The 20,258-nt window shown below is 41.4% G+C and overlaps 2 protein-coding genes across 2 annotated transcripts; both read left to right on the plus strand.

Moving 5' to 3' along the window:
* The first annotated feature begins 17,775 nt into the window (after positions 1 to 17,775).
* Positions 17,776 to 18,982, plus strand: LOC130414336 (histone H1-like). Its single transcript, XM_056740192.1, has one exon. It carries the CDS (start codon positions 18,341 to 18,343, stop codon positions 18,980 to 18,982), a length of 642 nt encoding a protein of 213 aa, XP_056596170.1. The 5' UTR covers positions 17,776 to 18,340.
* A 580-nt stretch (positions 18,983 to 19,562) lies between these two features.
* On the plus strand, positions 19,563 to 19,962 carry LOC130414343 (histone H2A-like). Its single transcript, XM_056740198.1, has one exon. It carries the CDS (start codon positions 19,575 to 19,577, stop codon positions 19,959 to 19,961), a length of 387 nt encoding a protein of 128 aa, XP_056596176.1. The 5' UTR covers positions 19,563 to 19,574; the 3' UTR covers position 19,962.
* Positions 19,963 to 20,258: the final 296 nt, after the last annotated feature.

Consider the following 20,258-nt stretch of genomic DNA (forward strand, 5'->3'; position numbering starts at 1 on the left):
ATTCTCTTGTTTCGTTTCCATAGTTCCAGCTACTTGTTGTGCTCTGATGGATCAAGATGTGGACCGTTTTACAGACTCACTTGGGCCTTGTTTTGCAATGTTGTTTCATGATGGTAATGTTGGTTAACGTGTTGTTTAAACATGAATGTTTAAAGAGCCATGTTGGATACTATGAAGTTGTTACTGAATAAAATTATTTCATGTACAACAACGTACACAATTTGTCTGTAATGTATTTTTGTATCAATTAAAAAAAAAAAATACTGTATATCCAGTATGCAAAACATACTGGATATACAGTGATTTATGTATTTCTTCTAAATAAAGTAAATTAAAATCAAGCAATTTGCTGTAAAAAATACAGCATTATACTGTTACTATTCAAAATTACAGTTTTTCCTGTATTCTGCAATTACAGTAAATGGCTGTAAATTAAATTACAGTACTGTGGCTGTACAATTTACAGTAACTGGCTGGCAACCCTGCTGCCAGTAGTTTACTGTAAATTTTACAGGATTTTTTTTACAGTGTACTTTGACTTATGCTATGTCACAATGCACTTGCTTATTTTAGTTTATAATATTTTTCTTATGGAAAAGTATATACTTTTTAAATTTGTATTAAAACAATGCACACATTGGGGGTGCTAATTAAAATAAGAAAGGCTGTTGTTGGCTAGACGAAATTGTGATTATTAACAGTCACAAACATTTATGTCATGGTTCCTTCATCTTGTCTTGTTCATAGTTTATCCCAGTCTTGTTTTCCCCATCGTGGGCTTTGTTTTGTCTTTAAGTAGTGTCTATTATTATAATAAATATCTGTGTTAAAACCCCTTCACCACCGTGCCGGTTGGGTTCTCCCCCTCCGTTTCAAGACACGTTTAAATCCAGCTCTTCTTTCCATTTAAGTAATTGTTCATACAATAATTATTGTGCTATATTAACTGTATAATTTAATGTATCAATTTAGTAAAGCATCAGTAATTACATTTTATAAATGCAGTGTAGTGCTAATAAACTCTGGCCTGTCACAGATCATTTTGGGGGTTAATATCAGCTGTTTTAATTGTTTTTGGATCTACACTTCTCATTTTTTTACTTACATGTACATTTATGCATTTGGCAGACCCTTTTATCCAAAGCGACATTGCATTATCCTATACATTTATACATAGGTATGTTCAATCCCCTGGGATTGAACCTACAACCTTACGTTGTTAACGCAAAGCTCTTACCAGTGTGTAGCAACTGGGTCAAAGGGTGAGGTTTTTATGGTTTACTTATGACTGAGAATCTTTAACAATAAGTGGAGAATTGACGCCCATTGTCTTGCTGCTATCATCACAGTATGCTAATAACAGGAAACAGTACAGTATGTTGATCATACACAAACAAGTATTATATTAGAACTCTGAGCTCATGAATTAGTCTACCTGTCAGGGAAACACAGACAAAGAATCATACAAATATATATATTTCTTTAAATAAAATCACTGCATAATGCAAAGAACATTCTGTGAAAATGTAATTTTGATGTCTTGAATATCTCCTGACACATGTCAAATTTTTTATTTATAGTAATCATAGTAAAATAAAAGATTGAAGTGAAACTTCAATGCTCCTAATATTAAAATTAGATTATTTCTGATGATTTAGACTTTTTATGATGAAAATATCTGATGAGTAATTGAATCACAATGTTATATTTTTTGTTCCATACATGCAATGAGACATGTGATAACCATTTGTGAAGAGAAATGTGTCTGCATCCAAATCCAGGATCCATTAATGTTGCTTTAGATGGAACGTGTGTATTTAATCTATAGTATGCCTTTAAATAGCTTTGTGTATCACAACAAGTGACAGACACACATTGTGTGATTTCATTCTTCATCCTATCCAGTGCATACAGATGAAATTGCGTCTCTCAGTTTCAGGAAGGCTGATCCAGCGATGATCTCCTCCAGACTGAACCGCTCCAGATCTCATCAAAGTTTCACAGTTCTCCACTGCTGTTTGATTCCCTTCAGCCCATTTCTCATAACACACCATCTCTCCATTCACCCAGAACCAAATGCCCACAGTGCACGAGTGACGTAACCCCAGCCAAACTTCAGCAGTACAAGCATGTTGAACCACTGCCTTCAGCCTTTTCTCAATCTCCTCTGAATCAACTGAAATCAGATCCACGTGATTCTTTCTGCAGTATATTAGAGCTTCAGTCCAACTCAGATTCTGTTTGATCAATATCATCTTATCTGCACACGGAACAAACGAACATCTGATACTGAGCATCAAAACAGCCAGAGCAAACATACAGGAACATGCTGTAGATGAGCTGAGACCAATTTAATAATGAAAAAGTTTCATTCAAAACGCATAGTGTTTTATTACTCACCTTCATGACACACAAAGGTAAGAGAATTATGACAGCCCAAATCATTCCATTGTCCTTAGTGGTCTTCGTTATTTTTTATTATGACCTCCGTACAAAATGAAAGATTCCCACCAGCATTGGGTTCATCAAATTTCCAGTTTCTGAAGGTGGAGTCACTTTTATCTGACCACTCCCACGGGTCACTGAACAAACAAATCCTGACAGATGTCTCAGTATTATTAATGACCGTCTGAATCTATTCATTCTCAGTCTGCTTCCTCACACTGGTCAGATCAGTATGATACTGTCTGCAGAAACTCTGAGCGTCTCTCCATGTTTTACTAGAAGTTTCAATGAAGTATCTTTTACTGGTGTCTTTTTAAGGAAAAAAATAAAGTTATCATTAATTCCTCCTACGCAGAAAATCTTCAGTGTGTTTTAGGACACACACAGTTTCACTGGCGGTACTTAAACTTGCTGAACATGTTTATTATCCCATTTATGTTTTCTGGTGAAACTATATATATATATATATATTAGTGGTGGACCGTTAACGGCGTTAAGACTCTTATCGCGCGATAAAAAAAATGTCGCCGTTAATCTATTCTTAAAGTTGGGTTGGGAGCTGGGTCTATACTACGCAAGCTATGATGACTTTCACCTTGATATTTAGCGCGGATGTATACCAGCTTAACTGCACTGTACGGGGCGGGAACGAGATTTTTCAACTCGCGTGATTCACGTCATTCGCGGAAGCAGAAGCCGGCTCATCATCTCATAACCAGGGCTTCATTCTCGCCGCCTCATCATCTCATAACCAGGGCTTCATTCGCGCGATTCGCGCAGCAAGTAGGTCTATTGGCTCTTTGCATTAACACATAAATCACTCGCGCTTGACACGCCATTCGCGTTTGGTCTGAACACAACATAACGTCACTGTGAAATTACCGCATCAAACGTGACGTGCTAACATGGATGCAGCTATGAAGCCGCCGGGTTTGCTTCAGGGAATATTAATTTTTAAGAAGCTTCCCAATAGAAACATCGACAAGACTAAGGTTGTTTGCACCTTGTGCAATGCGGAATTGGTTTAAAAAAAACACTTTCTCTCAACAGGTACTGGTCTAGCTTTAGTTAAAACCAGTAACTTTGTATTATATAAGCTCCTGTATGACACATCTCTTGTTGCTCCCTCACTCTTTGTAAGTTGCTTTGGATAAAAGCATCTGCTAAATGACTAAATGTAAATGTACTGTAGGAGCTCTTCCAGTCTCAAGTACCACCTAAACGCAAATCATCCCTTAGCTAATGCGGAAGTAAACACAAGTTCATCTTATTGAACATAATTTAATTTTCATCACCAATTATCATAGTAGAACAGCTTTCTCAAGCAGTTTGTGATGCATTTTGGAAACAGGAGATGAGCCCCTGGTCTAATGCGCCACCTGGCTTGAGAAACCCGTTCTCAAAGACTTACTTTTAGTTATTATTTGGGTAGCACACATATTCTGAATGCCTTCGGCAGAATTCAAATGAGCCATTTTAATCTAGATTAACCTAGATATTTGCTGTTAACTAAGTCCTATCTGCAAATCTGAGGAGTTTATAGATATTGACGCTTCTAAGATGTTGCACTCCATTTGACTTTGAAGATAAATCCTTTCGTTTTCAAAAAAGTCCCAAAATGTACCATACATAAAGAAAATCACATAATGTTAATAAGTGCACAGAATAAGAATATGTGAATAACTCAATAAAAATAATGCCAGATACAACCTTTCTCTATATACTGCATACAATTGTATAATTACATGAATCATGAATTATATTAACAGCTTTGTAGTTGGTACAATGTTTATGTATTTCTATGTTAGAAAAAGAGATATAACGGTTCTTGACACGCAAACAAACTGACCTTTTTAAACAATTATCTTGCACAAATAAATAATTCAAAATCCAAGAACTATTGAACGACTTGAGTCCGTGTAACGCTTTGCAGTTCTTTTTTCAATTTGCACCATCAAAATTAATTTAAGGAAAATTGTTTTCAAACTTTCATTTTCAATTTTCATGAGTACTTCATAAATGGATAATTGTCCCTCAGTTTCTTGTTCAATTATACGTGTTTGGGTAGTTGCTTCAGAATTTCAGATCATGGAGCAAACAAAAAAAAAACTTGTTTTATTGTAATTTTCCATTTTTTATGCGTGTGCTTGCAGCTGGATTGTACCATTGTCGCCGAGGGTAGGGGTAGTCTACATTCTACAGTAGTCTTGATCTGATAATATTTATATCCCTTATATAGTACACATTTATTAAATATATTTTCACTGATGCTACTGTCTGTATTCATTTCCATTCGATATCGGTTGCCGTTTTGGTTTTAGTCACTAGATGGCAATGCTGCGCATCTGTATGATATCAGTGTAAGCGGCCGGTACATCAGTACAGTACATGCACTCAAGAAGTGAAACTGATGGATACTTATATCAGCCGCAGTTCAGCCTGTATAATGGCTCTTTAATCATGGTAGCCCGAGATATTACGAGGGAGCGTCTGGAGTCTATTTTTAAGGTGACTGTTTTTAATATATCATTGCTTTTCTGTCTATGTGCCGCGAATCCCTACACCCCCCCATGACCTCTCCCCTGTTATATTTGCTAGTTTACCAGCTCCATATTAATATCTCCTAGGTATTAATATGTAACTAGAAAACATTAATGAACATGAATGTTTCCATCTCCTTAGGTCGAACCAGATAGTCTTTATTTGGAGGACGACATAACTAGAGAGACATTTTTTCCAGACCAATCCGGGCAATTTCAGACAACACTGATGCGAGACAGGGGGTCATTTGAAGTTTTAGGGACAAGCAAAGAACAACACATTTTGACACCAGTTGCAGGCCCTTCAACATCACTATTCTGTCGCCCAAAAGGGACCACTGCCATAACACATGCATCTAACACATTCCAGAACCCCCTCTGAAGGGCCAAAGCAGTAAGAAAGCAAATCTATGATCATAGTTTTCTTTGCCATATCAAATTAATTATAATACACTTTTACAACATGCAAAGAAATCCTAACTTTAAAATCCAAGAGTCGAGCCCAGGAAAAGCAACACTGCTCACCATATTGATAGTCGATGAAAGTTTAAGATATTTTTTACATTATTAACGGGTGCAAAAATGATATTGATTCAATGAGAAATCAACAATATTTAACATTGCCTTTAGGGTATCCTAGCTTTAACCGAGAAGTTTACTCACAAAAAATGTGTTTATTGGCTATGTATGTTTCATAATATATTATGTGAGCATAACAGATACGTTTTTCCATTTTAGATTTGGAATTTAGGAAAGCGTCAAGCCGGAAGGTATATTCCATTGGAACCATGGATCTGTCCAAGCTGAAGATGGGAAGACTTGAGAGTGCCTCCAGAAAGAGAAGGTATGTTTTTTAGAACTCAAAATAAAGCATTGTGGCCTGCCAGAGTTTGAAATGGTGTAAATTACACTCATCATCAGTAAGGTTAGGTATCGTTTGAATTTTATTGATTCTGATTCTGACTTTTTCCGTTTTTCATAGAGTGGACTCTGAAGAAAGTGAGGTGCTGGAGGGCCTACAAGATGTTGAACTTGAGGTCAAAAACTTTGTGTCCAGGCTAAGGGAAAACATGGATGAAAAATTTAGCGAGCTATCAATTTCAGTCGACCACATTAAGACAAATGTCTTACAGGTATTCCAACAGATGGATGTGTTAGCGGAGTTGAAAGAGAAGGTTGCTGAGGTGTCAAAGTCATTAACCATTGCTTCCTCTCTGAAAAATGCTTTAGCATGTAAAATGTGCACAAACATTCCAAATTCTGTGCTTGTCATTACTGCATGTTGTGGGCAGGTGGCATGGTGTGGCCCCTGTATCCAGACCTATCTAAATGATAATGACAGCTGCCTTTTATGCTAGCCAATATGTTCGCTGGCAAGCTGGTGTTTTTAAGAGGTCTAGGAGAGGTACTGTCATTATTGATAAACTGTTTTGTAACAGTTAGGAAACATGTTTGTTTCTGTTTATTGGAAGTGCATTTAAAGACAGCACAGTTGTTTTTGTTGGTGCTTTTTTTTACTTTTTAAGAGCAATAATAGCATCTCTCACATGTAGCACCTCAGGTTGTTAGTGTATAAAGCACTGTTTACAAAATAGTTTACAAAATAGTACTGGTATGCTACTTGAAATATAGACAGAAAGACTGAATTGAGTATTTTCCTAACGTTATGGGATTAGGAAATCTTGTAGAATACTATAAAACATAAAAACTTGAACTGTTAATTTATGTGATAAATGTAAAAATGTTCAAATAAAATAATTAAAATAAATAAAGTTCAAATAAATAAAAATGTTCAAATAAATAAAGTTCAAATAAATAAAAATGTTCAAATCAACCTGTTCAATTAGCAAAATGACTGTTGTCATTAATGCAAGTTGTATGTGCCCTTGAGACAATGCCCAGTTCTTCCATATTCATTTCCATTTAGTAGACGCTTTTATCCAAAGCGACACACGAAGTTAAGGAAGCCGATGGAAGCAATAATCACATTGCATAGCTAAATATTACTGTAATGTGTGTCATTATAGTGTAGTGTGGGACCATTTCATGCTGCAGTTCATGAAGAGCAAAAAGAGAATAACACATTTTACTGAAATGATGTACTGTTAGGTACTTAATCTACAGCAATTGATTATAATCATGTTTGTACTGTAGCTTTGCTACCCTGTGGACCATTGTAGTCTGAAAATCTCATTTTTCATTCATTCTAACGATGCATTTTTTTCTGCAAAAAAAGGTTTATTTATTAAATTCATACAAAAGTAAATTTTCTCAGACCATAAACATTTGCAGGAACAATATTAATCAGACATTTTGAAAATAAAGTCTGACATCTTTACTAGTTACTTTTAATATCACAATTCATGTCAAATACCCTTCCTGTCCTCTTAAAATGCAGTGGTATATATATTTTTTCCTCTTTAATACAGTGGTGTAAACTTGTAAAGTCACAAAGAATAAAACTACTCTGATATGATACTATAATATGAACACCACTCTCCAGTTTATCATATTCATCGTGCATAACTGGTGATTGGTTATGAATTACTCTACAAAACATAAATCATGTAAATGCAGGTATATATCCTTGTAGTGTAGCATGAGATCATATCATTTCAAGTGTGACAAAAGACAGTACAAAGAACATTATACAACTTTTAACTTAAAAAAATTATACTATGGCTCCAGTCTATGTGTAATGTTCAAATAGGTCTCCAGACCCTCCCAGAAAAGGTCACTGTGGCCTAAAAGAGAAGTGTAAAACATTTCATTGTAACTACAGGTTGACAACAGCAACATTTCCCTCTGTACCTGAAGGTCGCCATGGCCATCGAGGGGGTCTCGTCCGAATGGTGTGGGATAAGTCAGAGTTCCTCCATTCCTAATGTAGTCATCAGCAACGTCCACAGCAGGTGGAAAGAACTGGGCTGCAAAAAGAGCATCTGGTAGACCCTTGGATGGGATTGTGTGTGCATTCCAAGATGAAATTAAACTCTCTAACCCAACCATGCAACATTTTGAAGCAACAGAAGAGACACAGTGCTTTCACAAAGGGTCATCAATGTCCAAGAAACCATTGTTAACCAAGGCACACAGTGTATGCTTAATTGGGTAGTTTATTCGCGAGTTGATTTCAACCCATTTTCTTTCTGCAGCGTGGTTCTGTTTTGACTGACTTTGAACGAAAGGAGGTCTATTCACATTGGTCCTAAAGTCCTGAAGATTGTCTTGTTGATACAAGCATAAATACAACTCGCGCCCGTGATCAACTCGCAGCTGATCAAACAGACCATGGGTCAGACAGATTTCTCTGTACACCTCATCATAAATTATAAGGTTATTCTTGATCGGCATTACCGAAAATCCTACAATTTTTCCCCTAAAACCATCATAGGCAACCACTTCAGTCACTCCAAAGTCCACAAGCTTTTAGTTTTGGTCCATGTGTAGTTTGTGACCAGCATACTCAGTGTAAAAGATATGGGGATTCGTTTGGCGAGCAGTGCCCTCTCTTCGCATTTGAGTGTACTGCGGGGTAAGAAGTGCTAGCGCGTGCCTTACAGCTCTATTACCCAGCCTGTATCCTGATGCTCTTAACATACCAGTCATCATCTTTCGACCACACACAGGGTGGCAAACAATTACTGCTGGTAAAACAACGGCATCAACACCATCTCTCCCTAACCGTGCGTAATCCAAACGATGAATATTCTTCAAAGCACAAAACTTTGACATTGTTGAAATGCTGGAACCCCTCCCGAGTCCATATTGTAGATGCAGGACTTCTTTTACTTGATGTGTGTGTACAATACCCACGAGACCTAAGACTATTAAAAAACATAAAACAAACACTAGAACTCCTGGAAATTTATCACTACAAGAATGGCCGTAGCGGTCAACTGTACTGAATGTCATTTTTGCCATGCAATATTTACCTTAAAAGCTTCAATTGAGATTATAGAATGAAGCTTTAAATGTCTGTTGTCATATTTTATAATGTTATCACACAAAAAACGTCAAAATCCTCAACCACATCCCCAAGTGACAAGCCAACTCAGACGGGCATACATAATACAGTATGATTGTTTAAAATAAATAATTGATACCTTTCATTTTTGTATATAATTTTGCCAAAGCTAAGAGACCGCACCCGAAAGTGTGTGCCTCGCTTTGTATACGGTGTTCTGTTTTAGGACACCGGCAAGCAGAAATTCAAAGTTTTTCAACGCAGTGAAAATTTTGTTTTAAAAGTCTGAACGGATGCAGACTTTCAAAAGCTATATGGATTGATGCAGAATATTTGGTTACATAAAAACATGTTTTGAATTTTAGAAATTATATTATCTTACTTTTTTTTTCTCTATATTTGCATATCGAATCTCACCCACCACTGAAATTAAAATGTATGTGTCAGGAACCCAAACACAGGCAATGAAGGGATAACAAAATGCTTTAACAGACAAAACAAAAAACCACGATGGGGAAAACGGTACTCATAAACACGAATGGAAAAAAAAACAAGGTACGAGGTAATACAAACAGGGTCGCCACCAGGAATTTTGGGCCCCATGACAAAAAATCAAATCGGGCCCCCTCTGTGCAGCTTGTCACCACATCTCTTGGACCTAAATGTCCCATCAAATGCTTCACACAAGTATAAGGCTTGCAACTGACTTGCTTGTAGTTCAATAGTAGTACTAGCTCAATATTTACTGCTGGTGATTTGTACATGCATGGAAGTCTAGTATACAGTTCACTTTTTGATGCAAGATTAAAAGCAACCATAAAAAAGTGCTGAAAATTTGACCAAATGGATAATTCTCTCAACAAAATTATTATTAATTATTATAATAATTATTAATGAAAGATTCTTTTTTGTTAATTAAAAAATTAACATCATCCTCTCAAAACAATGAAAACAGCACATTTTTTTTACCTCGCTCTACATATATGCCAACAAGAAAATAAAGTGCGATAGGTAGTAAAATATTAAAATATGCATTTCATTGCATTGCAAATACCTTCATAAACATGTATGGACATATGACAAAATTAGCAAAATCAAAAACATTTTGTGAGTAATGTTTTATTTTAGCACTTAAGGAAAAAAGCCATATAAAAATCCAGGCAACAGTGGCGCAAATCTTCAATGGCGGGATAGAGCGCTGAAATTATGCAATGTCTATGATACATACAGTCAATTTGATCCCCATGGTAGTTAAAGGTATACAAACTCAGAACTCTTTTGTGTTTATTAATTTTAACAAAGCAACAATGTAAGAACAAAATATACATATATTTAGGAAAAGTCATTACAGTTGTTATATGGGTTTTATTTCAACAAAGTTCCATCCATCCATCCATTTTCTACCGCTTATCCGAACTACCTCGGGTCACGGGGAGCCTGCGCCTATCTCAGGAGTCATCGGGCATCAAGGCAGGATACACCCTGGATGGAGTGCCAACCCATCGCAGGGCACACACACTCACTCATTCACTCGCGCACTCACACCCTACGGACAATTTTTCCAGAGATGCCAATCAACCTACCATGCATGTCTTTGGATCAGGGGAGGAAACCGGAGTACCCGGAGGAAACCCCCGAGGCACGGGCAGAACATGCAAACTCCACACACACAAGTCGGAAGCGGGAATCCAACCCCCAACCCTGGAGGTGTGAGGCGAACGTGCTAACCACTAAGCCACCGTGCCCCCCTTCAACAAAGTTGTCACATTGCAAATTCTAAAAGAGGTCAAAATGACTGGCTTGGTAGTTCTATTGTTAACCAAAACCTTCGATGAGGGGGACAAAACTGAAGAACAGAGAACTAAGTAACACTACATAAATCTACAACAGGAAAAAAGATTACCTAGACTACACAATCACAACACCAGATTAAGCCTGTCTCAGATTACAGGATTCTGGGCCAGATGTTACCCTGATTTCCCATCCAGAATCTTTGAAAAAATCGTCCGAGGTTCGGCCCAGATTATCACGTAATGTGAGGCGTTCAAAGATTGAATATTACACCTCCCGATCTGCTCAGAGATAAATCTTAGTCGCCCCGATGATGTTTGTACTTTCGCTACAGAAAACGTCTCGGTTATGTCTGTAACCTCCGTTCCCTGATGAAGGGAATGAGATGTTGTACTGAGAGACAGACAGGGGTTTGATTCTGAGAACCCTTTCATCTCAGAGATAAATCTAAAACGCCAATGGGCTTTGGCGAATGGCCCGGCCACACCAGTTTTCGCCCTGTACATTCGGGTAAAAAAGGAAGATGGTGGCGGTCATTCATCAGCCTTTGTGCTGAGGAACCTGGAGACGTTCCCCTTCAGTCGGCCTCTCGACGTTGTGTTGAGAGACAGAATGGGGACCTATCTCTACACGCCAGAGTGCCGAGCCGTATTATGACCTCAAGTTGAGTGACACTGACTAGCCGAACGAGTCACAAGTGAGCGGTGCAGCGAGACGTAACCTTCCAGTGGAATACTAGTGGACATACTGCGAAGCCTGTACTGACAGTCATCAAGGACAGGGCATTCGCCTTCAGTAGTGAGGTGCCGTCCAGAGCCGTCGCACTTGGAAAAACACTGCTCTCCTCTTGGAGAGTGTTTTACGGAGACCACATCCTACGATATGGGAGGTGACATGTGGAGATATTGACATGGTCTTCCGAAGGAGATCACATGCAAAATAAATTGTCCGGCCGTAGGGGACAAGAACCCAGGTGGGTGTGCCACTGGAGGGGAGGTCACATATTCGCCAACAGGGGAATCAGGAGTGAGGAAATCAACACACGGGACTACCAAACTGGCGAATCACTACAGATGGGGCAATAGTCCTAGTATAGGGGTCCACCTGAGTAGGAGCAACTCTACCAGTACTGGACTTGGTTCCAAAAAACCACTCCGCCCGGTCCGTTACCAATTGCTTAGTGACGGATGGAATGCCTATACTTCACCCAATGGGGGGGAAGTAGAGAGGCAAAAAACATAGCGCACTGTACTTACCTAAAGAGGGAAGAAGGCGCTTTTGCAGGCATACGCCCAGGCCAGATGCCTTTCCTACACGGTAGGGTGCAAAACATGAGCTGACACTGGTTCCACTCGGAGGTTGTAAAACCTCGCAAAGGTGCTGGGCATAGCCCAACCCGCAGCTTGACATATGCCTGCCAGAGAGGCGCCTTGGGCCATTGCCCACGAGGAGGCCATACTCCGTGTGGAGTGGGTTCTCACTGCAAGCAGGCACGGGCGATCTTGGGATCGGTACGCAAAGGAAATGGCATCCACGATCCAGTGCCCCAGTCTCTGTTTGGAGACAGCCATACCCTGGTGCTGTCTCCCAAAACAGTCAAAGAGCTGCTCAGAACTTCTAAGGTCCTGCGTGCGGTCCAAGTAGAGGCGCAGTGCGTGTAGGTTGGGTCTTCCTCCCCAGAGGGGAGCGCCTGCAAGTTCACCACCTGGTCCCGGAAGGTCTCAGGATGATGTGAGAGTTGCCAGGCCCAAATTCTAGGCATCCCTGGGACACAGAAAATGCCTGGAGGTCCCCCACCGTCTTGATAGAGAAGAGCGCCATCAAGAGCGAGGTCTTCATCGAGAGATGAGAGAGAGAGACGTCTCTGAGGGGTTCGAAAGGGGCCGTACCAAGATCCCGTAGGACCACGTTGAGGTCCCAAGAGGGTACGGAGCGCGGTCGAGGTGGATTCACTCATCTCGTGCCCCTGAGGAACCTGATGACCAGGTCATGCCGACAAAGAGACTTCCCTCCACGAGGTTGTGATGAGCGTCTATAGCGGCTACATACACTCTCAACGTGGATGGGGAGAGGTTACTCTCTAGTCTCTGCTGTAGAAAGGCCAGCACGGACCCGATCAGACAATTCCGTGGGTTCTCCCCGCGGGAAGAACACCAGGATGAGAAGAGGCGCCACTTGTATGTGTACAGACGCCTAGTGGCGGGGGCTCTAGCAGGATGGTCTCTCTGACTGCCCTGTGCAAGCCACTCAAGGTCTCCTCGTCCCATCCAGGGGCCATGCATGGAGATTCTAGAGGCCAGCCTGGGGGTGCCAAACCGTGCTCTTCCCTTGTGAGAGAAGGTACTTCGTCAGGGGAATAGGCCAGGGGGGTTGTCTTCAGAGACTTGAGGTCTGAGAGCCAGGTCTGGGTGGGCCAGTAGGGCGCAACCAACAGGACCTGAAGCCCCACTTCCCTGACCTTGCACATGACCTTGTCCCCCGGGCACGCAGGGATTTGCTCCCCTGCTGACTCCACAGGTGGAGGCGTCGGGCGAGTTGTGTGAGCTGCCGTGAGAATAACCCGCCCTGGAGATTGATGCATGCCACGGCAGTCATTACAGTGACTGCCGGACTAGCACGTGATTGTCCCGCACTAGAGGAAGAAGCCTCTTCAGTGCAAGAAGGACCGCTAACAACACCAGGCAGTTAATGTGCCAATGCAGCTGGGATCCCGTCCAACGTCCTGCTACTGCGTTCCCGTAGCACACTGCAACCCAACCTCGCAGGGAGGCGTCTGTCGTTACCCCATCACGCCTCGAGACCTGCCCGAGTGGGACTCCCGATCGTAAAAAGGTCAGCTCTGACCAAGGTCTGAGGGTGCGCCGGCACTAAGGCGTGACAGTAATCCGCCTGGTGCCGGTGTGCCACACCGCCCACGGAACCTGACTCTGAAGCCACTACTGAAGCGGCCGCATGTGCATCAACCGGAAAGGGAATACAACTGCCGAGGACGCCAAACGCCCCAGGAGCCTCTGAATGTGCTTCGGTGGAACTACAGGAGTCCGACTGAACAGTCCAGGCAGTTCAGCACTGACTGTGCCCGCTCCTTGGTGAGACGTGCCGACGTGAGTTCCATACCGAGATAAGAGGAGCTCTGTGCTGGGGAGACTTGCTCTTCTCTAGGTTGACCGGTAGTCCTCAAACAGTCTAGGTGCCGGTGCTCAAAGTCCCTTTGCGTACACAACACATCTCGCGAGTGTGCCAAGATAAGCTAGTCGTCGAGATAGTTGAGAATACGCAGGCCTTGCTCCCTGACAGGAGCTAAGGCGGCCTTGACTGGTTTTGTGAAAACCCGTGGAGACAGGGCTAGACCGAAGGGCAGGACCTTGTACTGATATGTCCTCCCCTTGAACGCGATCCGTAGAAACAGTCATTGTCAAGGGAGAATATAGACGTGAGAGTACTCAAGGATGCGCTTCTGCGTCAACATCCTGAACGGCAGCTTTTGCAGGTGCCGGTTCAGAAGGCGCAGATCCAAGATGGGGCGCAGCCCCCCGCCTTTCTTTGTCACCATGAAGTACGGGCTGTACAGCCCCGAAGACCTCTCAGTTATAAGGATGGGTTCGATCGCTCCTTTCGCCAGGAGGGCGGCAACCTCCTCCTGAAGAACGGGGGCGTTCTCTCTACTTGCACCGAGGAGTATAGAATGCCCCGAAACTTGGGGGGGGGCGCTTGGCGAACTGGATCGCATAACCAAGTTGGATTGTCCTCTCTAGCCATTGTGACAGGCTCGGGCACTGTCCGCCGCCCATCGGGGATGCACCAGGTGAGCGTACTGGGGTATGGGTGGTCTGCAGTGCCGGAGCTGCCGGAGCGACATCCATAGGGCCCCCAGATCACCCTGCTGTTCGCTGAAGCCGATGACGCCTGGGAAGCAGAATGGGTGGTGGCGGCACTCACAAAGAAAGCCGCCAACTGTGACCGTAACACCCTGATCGCCATGTTCTCGCAGACAGAACATGCGGGATCAACGAAACCGGACTTGGCGTGCTTGACACCCAAACACATGAGGCAGGTATCATGGCCGTCTGACTCAGGGATGAGTCTGTCTCACCCCAGGACACAGCTTTGGAGTCCCAAGTGTACTGGAGAATGTGACAGTTCTGAAAAATCAGGGACTGAGGTGGATGAAGATTTTTTGAGGATGTAGTCAAAGTTGGAGTTCATGCAATAACACATGGTCCAGGTATCTATTTATAACATTCCTTAATAGACATTTCTCAATGCTTATTTATTAGCATCATGACCATTCCTCCCCCCATATCCAACCAGACTTTGAATCTGCCTCTCAAGCCTCTGCTGTGCAGTCAGATCAGTCTCTGTCTTCATCCTTCAACCCTATGGACTCACAGGATACACTCATTATTGAAAGAAGCTAAAAAGGTTGGCAAGAGACTGTTTAGACTGAGTAATCTATATTAGAACATTTTAAATCAATTTTATATTTCTATTATTAAAGTTTAAATGGTCAGAGCTGATAGACTCCCCAACGGTTCGGTCCCTAAACTCGGGCGCCAGACACCAATAGGAGTCATCATCCAACCCCATCACAAAGCACTTGTTCAAAGGGAGCGATCGTCCCAACTCATTCTATGGCTGAGCCCCAGGAAGTCCTCAACATATCTCTCCAGAGGACGCCCATCCTGGCTGAGAAGGTATCTCAAATGGAGAGATGTTGAGCCGCAAATAATCCATACCTTTCCATAAAAATCCATAAAAATCAACCAAAACATAAAAAAACTGTGACAGTGGTGACCGAATAATAAGTTAATACAGTCGAACCAAGTCTTTGGGGGATGACACAAGGCGGAAAATGGTCAACATTCTAGCAGCTTACGTGACAGAAAAGAATGGGTTTTTACTGAAGTAAATATAGTTCTATTAATTTGATTATAAACCTAGAATAATTAAGTTTTTTGTTATTTTTATGCAGTAAATAACCATCAAGGCAGGTGGAAGAAAAATATGCCAGAGGAATTGCCAGTTTGTTCCCTTACCTCAGCGACCCTTATGCCAAGAATGGCTTCGTAAGTATCATAGTTTTAAATAATCTCTCTCTGTCTCTCTCTCTAGTTGTTATTTGCTTATGAATTTTAAAACATTTTTCTTTATTTTATCTTAAGGAGCATAACTTCGATGGAGAGAGTGGCACTAGGTATCTGGCATGGAGGATAAAAACAATACAGAGAGGCTTGGCACGACAAGCATCATTTGGAGGTTCAGAATGAAATTGAGAAATCTCCTGGGCCCAGTTTTTCATAAAATGTTATCTGGATCAAATTGATACGGATTTGGAAATCCCATGTTTTAATATCCAGTATCAGCTGATCCATTTTACTTTTATGCCAGTTTTTTCAAGGAACACTGGATTGGATCATTGTGATAGGTGAGTGAGTGGTTAAACCACTGAACTGGTAAATCAAAGGTTGCTGGTTCGATCACAGCAGCCACCAGCAGTGTATCCTTGAGCAAGACACTTTACTCCATGTTGCTCCAGGGGGATTCTCCCTGTAATAAGTGCACTGTAAATCACAAAGCGTCTGCCAAATAACTAAATAAAAAAAATATATCAAATAGATCCCAAACCGAGTTTAAAGTTTTGAAAAAAACTCATAGGGGCAGGTTCGATCTAGATCACATCTGATCTGATCTTGGTTCGGAATGCCTTTTTTGTTTTTGAAAAAGCAATTTCCAAGATTTGATCCTATCTGCGATCCGAAATCCCACTGGATTACTTTTGAAAAACTGGGCCCTGACGATTTGTGCTTTTTTTACATATCTCGTAACTGTTGCCTCTTTATTTGTTCAATGATGTTTCTGTTTTAAATAAATATGGATTTATTTAATAAAGCATTCATTTAACCATAAATGCTTGTTTTTTATCAGAACAAGGATCGTCTGCTGAGGCCATGTCTGGTGGTGGACCAACTGTATTTTGTGATTTTTGTGACAGTCTTGTAAAAAGATGAACTGACGCAAATATACACAGTTCAGAAACATAATTTGTTTTATATTAAGGCATTTTGTCATATTTTAAAACGTGTAACAGAGTAGCTAAATGTCAAATATCATAGCAAATCTTGACCTCATCAAACACTCTCATGTCAAGGGTATAATTTTAATGAGAATACAAAAAATAACTTGTTCTCAACTTTGTGTTTCTGAATCTTCTGTTTCACTGTCTGTGTGTTCATACGCCGTACTTGTATGCTCTTTGGCACCTCACATCATTTATTTATTTATTTATAAAGCTATTTTCATATTTCATTTCCATCTGATTTGTGTATTGTCAACACAGTTATGTATTATTACTGTACACAGAACAATAGCAAAGAGGACAGTTAGCAGTCAGTTCTCACCTTATTTACATATTAACATTTTCAAGTGTCCTTAAAATTCAGGAATAACAGGGATGTTTGCAACTATTTAGTTTTTAAAGGTTTATCATGTTTCCAGTGTCTTTGATGTATCATAACTTTTGAAAACCTCTGGTAAGTAATCATGACAATAAACAACACTGAAACCAATCCACACCATAAAGTCAGAGTTTGCTCAAACTGAAATAAAGCCTGAAGTCTCCACCTGAACTGTTTTTTTTTTACTTTCAGAATGTGATATACAGCTGCATATACTAACACTCATTGTGTGCATTAATTTGTGCGCTAGTCATCTTAAATCGTGACCCAATGATATATTAAATCTTAAGGTTGAAGGGTGATACAAAATTGTGATTTTTCTGTGAACTTTCCCGTGTCCATGTGTCTTTCTTTTCATAGACCCAAAGGTTGTATAAATGTTTTGACCTCTACCTAGACCCAGAGTTAATTTTCTGGGCATTGAATGTATGCTTTTACTCACACTTTTTACTTGAAATCTAGTGTGAATTACAGATACACACAGAACAGATGTGTTACAGACAGAAAAAAAACAGTGTATCAAAGCCTACGTTTAAATCTTGATTAAAGGCTGTGCAGACCAATGCATTTATTCATAAAGGGCATTAGCAAATACATGAACAAGATGCATCTGTTAGAGACGGACAGGAAGGAAGCATGTGTGTTACGTGTGTTTCAATATGACAATAATAACTCCAATAAATAAGACTTCACGAGACCCATAATGATTTTTGTTTCATTCGAGTGATTTTCAGGTGCATGTTAAACACACAGAAGACGCGAAAAAGATTTTAACCAAATATACAACACAAAAATAACGAAAATCCTTCGCGGCTTCATACAGCAGCTGACGCTTCTCGTAGATTTGGTCCGAAAATGCCAAATTAAACATTTATTCAACGTGTTTTTTAGCTTCCAGATAGAGCTCTGCACCTCTGTTCTCTGTTGAAACTGTTTTCAAAACGCAAACGGGATTAATGCGTTCTGTTTTCTTGTAAATGTTATAAAAGAAAGCACACGAGTCCAATAACACAGACGCTGAACTGGCAAGCTGAGTCTGTACGGTTCTCATGTATTGTATAAAAATGCAGCGCCGCTCTCGGTCGTTTTCATTCCTGCTCTTCTGATACAGATTTTGTAACTGTACTTATCCGAAAAGAAAAATGGCAGAAACCGCTCCAGCTGCTGTCGTCCAGCCGGCCAAAGCACCCAAAAGGAAATCTGCTGCGAAATCCACGAAAACCGGCCCAAGCGTGGGCGAACTCGTCGTCAAAGCAGTGTCGGCTTCCAAGGAGAGGAGCGGCGTGTCTCTCGCCGCGCTGAAGAAAAGTCTCGCAGCCGGAGGCTACGACGTGGAGAAGAACAACTCCCGCGTCAAGATCGCTATCAAGAGTCTGGTGACCAAAGGCACTCTGGTCCAGACCAAAGGAACCGGGGCTTCAGGATCTTTCAAACTCAACACAAAACAAGCCGAGACAAAGAAGCCGGCGACGAAAGCCGCTCCTAAAGCAAAGAAGCCCGCAGCCAAGAAGCCCGCTTCTGCTGCTGCCAAGAAGCCGAAGACTGCAGCGCTAAAGAAGACCGCCGCAAAGAAATCTCCCAAGAAGGTCAAGAAACCTGCCGCCACCGCCGCTAAAAAGGTAACTAAGAGCCCCATGAAGGCGAAGAAGCCAGCGGCCCCCAAGAAAGCAGCCAAGAGTCCGAAGAAAGCAGCTAAAAGCCCCATGAAGGCCAAGGCGGCCAAACCCAAGACGACAAATCCCAAAGCAGCAAAGCCCAAGAAGGCCGCCCCGAAAAAGAATTGAAGTCCTTTAGACTTTCCATAAAAAAAGGCTCTTTTAAGAGCCACCCACCAGCCCTCTAAAGAGCAGTTTTTCAGAGATATGTTGATATTATCATGATTGTGTTCCTAGCAAATGAAAACGCTTTAAAATCTGGTTCAAATTCAGTACGTAAATTATGATCGTCAGACCATTTTAAGTCATAAAAGCTTTCTTAATACCTTTCCATAAAAGCGTCTGCCAATGCGTACATGTAAATGTATAATCAGCTCAACAACATAAATTGTGTTGTCTGTATAAATATTTGCTTTTTATTCATACTATTGTTTCCCAATAGACGTGTCTCAAAAGACCGCATGTAGAAGATTTAATATAAATGTATCCCCTTTAAAGTGGTGAAAGGGAACGTGATCCAAATCTAAAACAATGCGGGACGAAGGGAAGAAATGGGCGGGCTTTGGCATTTAGAGGGAAAGGGCAGTGATTGGTCTGAACTTTTCACACACTCTAACCAATAGGCGAACGAAAGCTACGTATAAATCCTGGAAAGCACACATTTCTCACCTCATTTTGATCTTGTTTCTACATACGTGAGCAGTTCTCAGCGTGAGCAGCTATGAGTGGAAGAGGTAAAACCGGCGGCAAATCAAGAGCGAAGGCCAAGACTCGGTCATCCAGAGCAGGTCTTCAGTTTCCCGTTGGCCGTGTGCACAGGCTACTTCGCAAAGGTAACTACGCTCATCGCGTCGGTGCCGGAGCTCCAGTGTACCTCGCCGCTGTTCTCGAGTATCTCACCGCTGAGATCCTGGAGTTGGCTGGAAACGCCGCTCGGGACAACAAGAAGAGTCGAATCATTCCCCGCCATCTGCAGCTCGCCGTGCGTAACGACGAGGAGTTGAACAGACTTCTGGGCCGCGTGACCATTGCTCAGGGTGGTGTGTTGCCCAACATCCAGGCGGTTTTGCTGCCCAAGAAGACCGACAAACCCGCTAAGGCCAAGTAAACGACTTTTTTAACCGGAATCCATGAAACGGCTCTTTTTAGAGCCACCCACTTCAACTAAAAGAGAGCGATTTTTATTACGCTACTGATGATGTATCAAGTGATAATGCAAACTATCAACATATTCTAAATTCTAATAAAAGCATAGCTGTCTTTGAGTAGTATGAGCGTTCACGATGTTGAGCTGGCCAGTGACTGTGTGGTGTCTTTTGCAACGGGCGCCACTTTGTAACGCAGCGTAAGGGTACCTTGTGCAACAAGAGAAGAAAATTTAACGTTGCCAGGGTAAAATAATAAA

This window comes from Triplophysa dalaica, chromosome 24, assembly GCF_015846415.1.
Source record: "Triplophysa dalaica isolate WHDGS20190420 chromosome 24, ASM1584641v1, whole genome shotgun sequence".
NCBI classification, from domain to species: domain Eukaryota; kingdom Metazoa; phylum Chordata; class Actinopteri; order Cypriniformes; family Nemacheilidae; genus Triplophysa; species Triplophysa dalaica.

Bases quoted from the DNA above. Each gene is read 5' to 3' on its own strand.
- LOC130414343 (XM_056740198.1), top strand. From the start codon at position 19,575: ATGAGTGGAAGAGGTAAAACCGGCGGCAAATCAAGAGCGAAGGCCAAG.
- LOC130414336 (XM_056740192.1), top strand. From the start codon at position 18,341: ATGGCAGAAACCGCTCCAGCTGCTGTCGTCCAGCCGGCCAAAGCACCC.